This window comes from Camellia sinensis, chromosome 13 (assembly GCF_055761805.1).
Source record: "Camellia sinensis isolate YWXY chromosome 13, ASM5576180v1, whole genome shotgun sequence".
NCBI classification, from domain to species: Eukaryota; Viridiplantae; Streptophyta; class Magnoliopsida; order Ericales; family Theaceae; genus Camellia; species Camellia sinensis.
The window spans coordinates 74,484,944-74,494,212 of record NC_138973.1 but is presented as its reverse complement, the minus strand read 5'-3'; the positions used below and the strand labels follow the sequence as shown (position 1 = coordinate 74,494,212).

The window sequence follows — 9,269 nt, the reverse complement described above, 5'->3', positions numbered from 1 at the left end:
TAACATGGGTTAAAAAGCTTGGTTTGAGAAGACTTTTTGGCATTTTGATTTTTTTGATTTTTTTTGTGAGAGAAAAGTGTAATGATTATAAGTTGGATGTGATGTTTTGTTTGTTGTGGCTAAAATAACTTATTTTGTTTTTTGTAGTTAAAATAGTTAAAAAAGCCTGGAAATCGTCTTCCTAAATGTTTGCTCTCCCATTTGAATTCTGACAACTGCAACATCTTGTGACCAGCAACTATGCGTTAAACTGATCTGGACATCCTATGTAAAACAAAACAAAGCAAAACAAAAAAAACACTTAAGATTGTTTTAAAAAGTTGATAAAAAATTAATTTTTTAAACTTTTTTAATAACTTTTTTTGGGTAAAAAATTAATTTTTTTGACTAAAAAAACTGATTTTTTTGACTAAAAAAACTGATTTTTTTAATTAAAAAAATTAAAAAATTAAAAAATTGACTTTTTTAACTTGCTATCAAAATGAGCCTTATTTGTGGGGGGTTGCGAAGGACGGCTCAATAGCCATGGTTGAGCCAACATCAGCTCACAACCAATATCAGAGACAAAACCGGTCAGGCCGGTTTACAAAGGAAGTCTGGGTGGGACCGGTTTACTATCTATAGAGAAACCAGGTTGTTTCCAATGGCAGTTGGTAAGCATTTAAAGCATGTCTTCTTCTCTCTCTCTCTCTCTCTCTCTCTCCACACTCATCATCAGTTTGATTGATTGAAGAATTCCTCAGCACCAGACACAGAGAGAGAGAGAGAGAGTGTGCACAAACACACACGCTCCACTCTCAAAAGTCGTGCATTTTCAAATACTCACCTTCAAATTCAAACCTTCGATTCCCTCTCCCTTCAGATCCGTAGCGTTCCACTCCAATCCCACCCCAAATTCCGAATTCTTGCCCCCAAAAAACCCCTGTTTCGCCTCTCTCTTGCTCTCGCATTCGGTGTTTCTCTGTTTCTGTTGCTTTCACGGAGTCGTGTGAACAGGTATGGTGTGTCTTATTTGTTTTCATGATTCATTGCATTTGGATTCTGAATGCTCTGCTTCTCTTGTAATTCGCGACCATTTTGTAGAATTTCTAAATTCTAGGGCTTATTTGGTTTCTGTTTAGTCAACCAACACTCACCCCCTCAAGAATTCAAGTTTCTTTTTCATCGAAAATTGAGTGTGTATATATGTATATATATATATATATATATATTTATTTATCAGTATGTGTACTTTTCTGATAATTGTTCGAATTAGTGAGAGAAAGCTGAAAGGTAAATTGGGTTTTTTTAGGATAGCGAGTATCATTTTATTTTATTTTTTAATTTGTAAAACTTTTCTTTTTTTTCTTTTTTTTAATAATAATTTGAACTCTGAAGCAATTGCTGCTCATTTATTGCTGTCAAACTAAATCCGTGAATTTGAGAGGCCCATTGAACTTTGTGGCTCATCGCATTCAACATTCCCTTCAAAATTTCGTGTCAGACCCCTTCCAGAATCAACATTAATACAGAACTCTCTCTCTCTCTCTCTCATACCCTCAATCTTTATTGTTTTCAGGGATTTCAGTTGGTTTCTGGGATTTTCATCTTCAGTATTATCATAGCTTCATTCAATTGAAATGTGTGAAGAGAATAGTCCGAGTATAAATTAGAACAAGAGACACTCTATGAATTGAAGTTTATGGGTTCTTCTGGGTCTGCAATTCAATATGAATACTAGGTTATACAACATTTTTGCTTCTGGGTACTGAATAGTGAAGACCGAATTTGCTTTGATGGGTGTTTTTCTAATTTTTTTCTTAATGTCAGCTGCTTATGACAAGGAAGGTTTTGACTGAATTTAGACGTTTTAGGCATTTTAATCGGATGTGTTTTGCTTATTTTTGAAGTAACTGGGTTTGATTTCTATTTGTTGCTCGAAATTGTGAAGTGGGAAATTTAGGGGACCAAAATGTTGGAACCTGAGTTATGTTCTTCTCGGATTCTCTTACCTTTTCGGGAAGAAAGCGGGGATGAAGAGCTTTCTGTTCTTCCTAGGCACACCAAAGTTATTGTAACAGGGAACAACAGAACAAAGTCTGTCTTGGTGGGTTTACAAGGTGTCGTCAAGAAGGCTGTTGGTCTTGGTGGTTGGCATTGGCTGGTAATTTTCTTTTTTACCTTTACACCACTTTATCCTCTATTCATTTGACTGTAATCATATCATTGCTATTTTAAATTCTTTTGCTAAGTCACATTATTGTTATCTTTCTAGTTTCTAAGGCCTGTGGTGCTCTCTTGCCAGGTGCAATTCCTGAGTTTGAGCTCCTATTTCCCTTCTATTGAATGTAAAGAAATAGAAGTGGAAATCATCCAAATTTAAAATTTTGTTTTCTCACTAAACATCTGTATTATCAAATATATATATATATATATATATATATTTGTTTCCATATTTTGGTAATTTTAGTAAGTAATTATGACGTGTTAGTGTTAGTTGCTAATTTTTGGCCAGTTCAAAACACTATTTTGTGCTGCAATGGAGTTTTTAACTTGTGTGTTAGTGTCAGTTGTTAGTATTGTGTGTTAACTGTGGCTACTGTTTTAACTAGCGAGAGAGAGGGGGGGACGTGGGGAAGTGCCGTGGGATTATTCGGCCAATCGTCCCCCCGAACGTCTGGACCCTTAAAGTTAAAAAAAAAATTACATTTGGCTGGTTGACCGGCTAGACGTTTGCCCATTTTTCTCTGCAGCTTCTACTATATTTATATATATATATATATATATATTCTTAATACACACTTTAATATATCCATTGCACTACCACTTACTCTTTAAAATTAATAAACTTTTAACACACCTTAACACATTTTTGGATCCCATTTTTATCACTTTTTGTTATATAACACACTATTACACATTTTTTTAACTATCCCATTATGGATGCTCTAAGCTTCTCCATTTTGACTTCTCACATGCTTAGTTTTAAATACTCCCAAACATGTTGATTTTATTTTATTTATTGGAATGAAGACTAGACATCTGTTTTTTTTTTTTGTTGGGTCTGTAATTGTATTGTAATTAAAAAATTTTTTTAAATATATAATTAAAAAAAATAGGAGAAGGGGGAGAGGGGATGTCACATTGCACGGTTACGAGTTGAAGTCGGGCATTGCACTCAATAATGGAGTGCCTGATTTACAAGGTCAATCATTGATCTCATCAATTGTACCCATTTTATTGCTAAGTAGAGGCATCTCCATTCCTTACCCTTTAAATTTGAGTAAAAATCCTCAAAATCTTTCTGCACTCACTTTACTTGAACTTAAACCAAAATGAGTTTTACTCAAATTTTAACCCAAATAAGATAAACCTTTTTTTACTCAAATATCTAAAGACAATTTGGGGTGATTTAATAGCTTCTAAATTAATAAGGGCATTTGGCCTAGTGATTTTGTAATGTGTGGTTTCAGGCTCAACTTCTCTAGTGAGGAGTTTGATAACTTTTGTGATGGTTTATTTCTCTCCCATTATGGGGGTTGTATGTAGTTGGGCTTGGCTTGATGGACTTGGTTTATTGTGTTAGACTTTGTTGACTTTCTAGTTATTGTGAGCTAATAGTCTGTTTATTGATGTAAATATTTTTCCTATTTAAAATTACTCTCAATTGAAGGGAGGGAAAAAAAACTTCTAAATTTCCAATTGTGTCATTTATCAAATTTGTACTCAAATTTGAGTTGGCCATTGGAGTACTTTTCTATGGAAGGATAATTTGTTTTTGGCTCAATTTTGAGTAAAAGTATGAGAAAGGACCATGGCTAGGGTTATAATTCTTTTTTGGCATTTTGTTTTGCAGTAGTCCAATATCACAATGAAGTTGGAATATGACAAATGACTGTTATGGAATAGGAATGGCAACGGGCCGAGGCGGGGCCGGGATCACACTCCCCGTCCCCGTTCCCGATCCCCGATGGTATAAATTTTTTCGTCCCCAACCCCAATTCTCGACGGGGAACCTATCATAGTCCCCGTCCTCGTCCCCTAACGGGGATTGGATTTTTCCGACCCCAAAAATTTTCCGGACCAAAAAAAACAAAACCAAATTGTAGCAGCAAGTTAGCAACAATATCATCAACAACAACATTATCAACCAACATCAACAACAACATTATCAACATCATCATCAAACAACATCAACAACAACATCATCAACATCACCAACATCACAAAGAGATATAGATCTGAGAGAGATCTGAGTAAAGATAGAAAGAGAGAGAGAGAGAGAGAGAGAGAGAGAGAGAGATCCAAGCCATATGAGGCACGACAGGATCTGGTGGCACGACGGGCATGAGGAGCGAGATCCAAGCCACATGAGGCAGATCGGAGACTTGGTGGCCCCGCTGCGTTTGGCGTTGACGGTCGAGATCTAAGTTTGCAGATCTGAGTTCAACGGTGATGGGAGGAGGGAGAGGAGGACAGTGGAGGAAGAGGCAGAGGGGGACAGCGGAGAGAGGGAGATCGACGGTGAGGGAGAGAAGGACAATGACGGAGGAGCGAGGCTTTTAGAGAGAGAGAGCAAAATCGAGAGAGAGATGAGAGGCCATGTGAGTTGTATCTGTGTTTTTTGGGTTTGGTTTATATATATATAGAGGGGTATGATAGTAATTTCACTTCGGAGAGAAACGGGGACGGGCCGGGTCCGGGGCTTTGGAAGCTATCCCCGTCTTCGGCCCGAAACTTATTGTGGTTTCAATTTCAAATACCATCGCCGTTCCCGCGAGAGTATTTTTTGGAAAAAAAATCATTCTAATCAGGGTCGGGGATTCGGGTCCTCGTCGGGCCGAGTTCAAATTAACATCCTTATTATGGAAAGACTTCTAAATTGAACTAATTACTATTATGAAGAAATTTATAAAGCCTGAGAGAAACTCAAATAAATACAAGTTGAACAACACTCAGGGTTACAAACTTTTGGGCTGTGTGAATTCAACAGTCGACCCTATAAAAATAAATAATACTAAATTATATATGTTATTTTAAATTGCGTGCCCAGAAAAGGATTTTTTTCATCTTTTCGGTCCCTTCTTATTGAATAGAAAACTGTGTCATTATTTTCCTTATGGATTTGGAGAAACAGGTCAGTAGGTTCAAGCTGCTTTTGTCGTTTTTATGTTTCTCCCAGTAACAATTGCTGCGGATTTTTTCTTCTATTTTTGTTTCCTAGCAAAATGTTTAATTTTACCGAACTACAGAAGGGACATGAAATCAAAGAATATGTGTGTTCTGCTTATGATGTCAAATCTCAAATTCAATATAATTTTTTTTTTCGCCGTTGGCAACAGTATTCTTTTAATTTTATCCAATTTATTTTGTTTTGTTTTGTTTGTTTGTTTTTGTTTCAAGATTGCTCAAATATAAAATAATTTTTAAATTCTAAAAGAGGTTGCATTGTCTTTGTTTTATTATTAGATTTGAACTTATTTTATTTAAACTTGTGATGCGTTTCATGTGTTTAAGTGTTGAAAAGTGTTTGATGAGTGTTATGATAGTGTCTTGACAACAGGCACGGTACCACGTATCTGTGTTTCTTAGCCGTTTCCATTGTAAAATTGTAGTTGAGTGAAGTTGAAAGAGTTTGGTAATTCAGACTTTGAACTTAACTGATCGCCCAACAAAAAAAACATACAGTGTGTTTGGTTTTAGTTATTTGAATTTTTTTTTTTTTGTTCTTATTTTTTTATTTTTAGTGAATATTTTTTAAATTTTAAGTAATTTTTTTGCTTTTTTACATGTACCTGACTTAGATGTATTTAAATAGTAAAATATTTATAAAAAAATATTTTAAAAAATTAATAAATATACAAAAATACAAAAAATGTACCTATTTTTTGTTTTTTTTTGGTATTTAGTGTATTTTTTTTAAATTTTTTTTTCATAAATATTATACTTTGTAAATGTATTTATGTTAGGTGTGTTTAAATTTTTTTTAAAAAAAATTGCTTAAACTATTAAAAAATTTTATTGAAAATATTAAAATACGAAAAATAAAAAAGTAAAATTTTTTAAGAATCAGAACCAAACAAAGTGATAATTTATTTCTTGTCTTTTTTTTTCTTTTTTTTTTTTGAGATGTATTTTTATGGGTAGCTTTTTTGGGTATGGAATGAACTTTTGATGGGTTGTTTAATTTATGTATGCTTCCACACACAAGGTTTTAAAGAACGGGGTTGAAGTGAAGCTACAAAGGAATGCTCTGAGTGTTCTGGAACCTCCCACTGGGAATGAAGTTGAAGATGATGATTTTGATAATGCTAGCAGTAGCTCCGACATGGGTGATAAGGATAACGATTTCTGTAAGTTTCAGCATTTATTAACTCGCGAAACACTATATTATTTTTTGGAAAACCATGTCCCACTAACAATTAATTTTTTGATAAAATACTAGTGCTTCTTATATCTTATCAAATTTTATTGAAAATAAATCCTGATAAATCGTTATTAAAAATAATTTTTTGTGATAATTTTTTACATAATAGACAATTAGTGACTTTTTTTTGTTACATTATTTTTATAAATTATTGCTAAAATTTACAATTAGTGATTTTTTTTATGATTAATTTTTTAACGATTTTTTTAAACTATCGCTAAAATTTATAATTAGTGATATTTTGATTTTTTTAATAGTATTTTGATGAAAAACGCTATTCAGTGTGTTTGGTTTTAATTCTTAATTTAATTTTTTAAAAATTGAGTTTTTATTTTTTGTGTTTTTTTGTTTTTAGTGAATATTTTTTAAATTTGAAGCAATTTTTTTTTTTTAATTTTTTTAGATGTATCTTACTTAGATGTATCTAAATAGTAAAATATTTGTGAAAAAATATTTTAAAAAATTAATAAATACACAAAAATACAAAAAAAAAAATGTATTAAATTTTTGTATTTAGTGTATTTTTTAAAGATTTTTTTCACAAATATTATACTTGTTTAGTGTATTTATGTTAGGTGTGTCTAAAAATTTTTAAAAAAAATTGTTTAAAATATTGAAAAAATTCATTGAAAACATTAAAATACGAAAAATAAAAAAGTAGAATTTTTTGAAAATTATTTTCTAAAAATCAAAACCATACAAGCTAATTAATTCTTACACGACGTATTGAATAATAAATCTACCTATCAAGACTTACACATAAGTCCCCTCTAATTTTGTTTTTTTGTTGATATTGATCACTAGGTTAAAGTTGTTATTGTTTCTTTTTGGGCAGGCAGTGCAATTGAATTCAGCAAACTAAGCAAACCTAGAGTTCGGCATACAAGGCCTTGGGTTTCATCAACATCAGTGAAGCCTACCAATCGGAGTAGTTACAAAGTTCACTCCGATATTCAGACGTCTCAACTGGTAAGCAAACTTGTTTTCATTAACAATTTACAATTTTTTTTTTTTTTTTATAAAAAGTAAACAAAAAATAATATACATAAATGTTACTGAACATAACATTAATGTTTGGATGGTCTGGTTATGTGGGTTGAATGGGAATTGTGATGCTTGCTTGCAATAAGATTTTCAAATTAATTTTGTAAGTTTATCCATCAATTTTAAAAACTTTTGCTAGACGTAGTTTCATGAGCGTTCCACTTTCTATGACGGTGAACTTTCGCATCAAGGTGTTACTATGTGACTTAAAATTTGAAATTCTGAAGTATTGAAACCTTAATCTTTCAACTCCCAAATAAATATGCACTGTTTATTTTGGAGATCTATACTGGGAGATATTTTACGGTTGTGGAATTTACAACTGCTAGTTGCTAATTGATCTTTTATGTTTATATTGATGATCAGAGACTGAACTTTGCAAAATTACGAACCAGCTCATTGTGGAGATATTGGCGAAACTTCAAACTTGTGGGTCTTCACTATCTCTTTTTGTAATCTTGGCCTTCTGATTTCTTTCTTATGGCATATTTACTTAGTAAATTATGATTTTTCGAATTGTAGGGAAACGCTAACCCTAATATCACAAAACAACAATTGGTTAATGCTGTACAACAGCATTTTGCTTCACAGGTCTCTCTCTCTCTCTCTCGCGTGCGTGCGCGCACACATGAAGCACACACCCATGTTGACAGATTTTTTTTTTTTGGCAGCAAGTGGACGAGTTCCAAGTGATTGCAGAATTTATCCATGCGGCCAAGAGACTGAAAGCGGCTGCAACAAGTAGAGAGAGTGATTAGACTCGGATGTTAAGTGATCCTTCATATAAGTAATGTAATATATATATATATACATATCAAACCCTAACCCTGTAGTTGGACTCTCTAATTTTAGGCTAATGTAGCAGTCCACCCCTAACCTTGGTAGAGATTAGTGAGAGGCTGTTGCCCATCTTATATATATATATATACACATATAGACACTGTTTGTTAAGCTCACAGAGTGGAAATATGGTGTCTAGTATCTGTATCTGCAACTTATGTTCTGTTTTTTTTTTTTTTTTAATGTCTTAGGCATACCATGAAGTGCTCAATCCCTTTGGTATTTCCGTATGTCCATGGTTGGTAATTATTCGATACGAAAAGATTTTCCATTAATCCATTATGTAAGAGTTTCTATATCTCAAGGGATGCGACAATTTATAATTGACCACTTATTACTCAAATCAAAAACTATTTAATAACTTTTTTGTGATTAACCTTAATATTAGTGTTAGAAAACATGTGTTTAGGAATCCTAAATGTCTTAGATAACTTTTTTTTTTTTTTTAATTTAAATATTTTTCTAAAAATATATTCTTTAACATTTTAACAAAATTTCATTATATTTGGTCATTTAACTAGTACTAATTTGGAGTACAATTGTTGCAAAATTTGACCCTTTAAAATAAATAAATAACCTCTATCGAAATAAATAAATAAATAAACATACAAAAAAAATTTAAAAAATAGAAATGATTTCAAGTAATTCAACATTTTGTCTTTGTAAAATCCTCTATGATCACTGTAACGCCCTCAAAATAATTGTGTAAATCAATCATTCATAATATCCATAGGCATAGGAGGATACAATATGCTCATTCATTAGAGTGTTCCTTACCGAAAATATTACATGTTGATAATAAAAGTATATGCCCTACGGGCTTACAACTTTCCAAGTCAACACTTGGTTACAATAAAAGAGAGTCAAAAGCCCTTTACAAGTTAAACCCTTAGCGAGTGTTCCTTACCGAAAATATTACATGTTGATAATAAAAGTAAATGCCTTACGGGTTTACAACTTTCCAAGTCAACACTTAGTT

At 32.4% G+C, this 9,269-nt stretch overlaps 1 protein-coding gene across 4 annotated transcripts; it reads left to right on the top strand.

Annotated features, from left to right (window-relative positions):
* Positions 1-584: 584 nt before the first annotated feature.
* Positions 585-8,501, top strand: LOC114281808 (uncharacterized). Of its 4 annotated transcripts, none has more exons than XM_028224395.2 (7): positions 585-996; positions 1,931-2,143; positions 6,191-6,332; positions 7,242-7,375; positions 7,817-7,879; positions 7,973-8,041; positions 8,122-8,501. In XM_028224395.2, the coding sequence occupies exons 2-7, from the start codon at positions 1,952-1,954 to the stop codon at positions 8,206-8,208; spliced, it is 687 nt and encodes a 228-aa protein (XP_028080196.2). In that variant the 5' UTR covers positions 585-996; positions 1,931-1,951; the 3' UTR covers positions 8,209-8,501. The 4 variants fall into 4 exon arrangements, with proteins under 4 accessions (XP_028080196.2, XP_028080194.2, XP_082758665.1 ...); XM_028224393.2 differs by having other exon boundaries at positions 649-996; positions 1,559-2,143; XM_082902539.1 differs by having other exon boundaries at positions 656-996; positions 1,943-2,143.
* Positions 8,502-9,269: the final 768 nt, after the last annotated feature.

Excerpts from the sequence above, each read along its gene's own strand:
- LOC114281808 (XM_028224395.2), top strand. The coding sequence starts at position 1,952 with ATGTTGGAACCTGAGTTATGTTCTTCTCGGATTCTCTTACCTTTTCGG. Across the intron at positions 2,144-6,190 it reads TTGGTGGTTGGCATTGGCTG|GTTTTAAAGAACGGGGTTGA; the intron begins GTAATTTTCTTT and ends TCCACACACAAG. Across the intron at positions 8,042-8,121 it reads AACAGCATTTTGCTTCACAG|CAAGTGGACGAGTTCCAAGT; the intron begins GTCTCTCTCTCT and ends TTTTTTTGGCAG.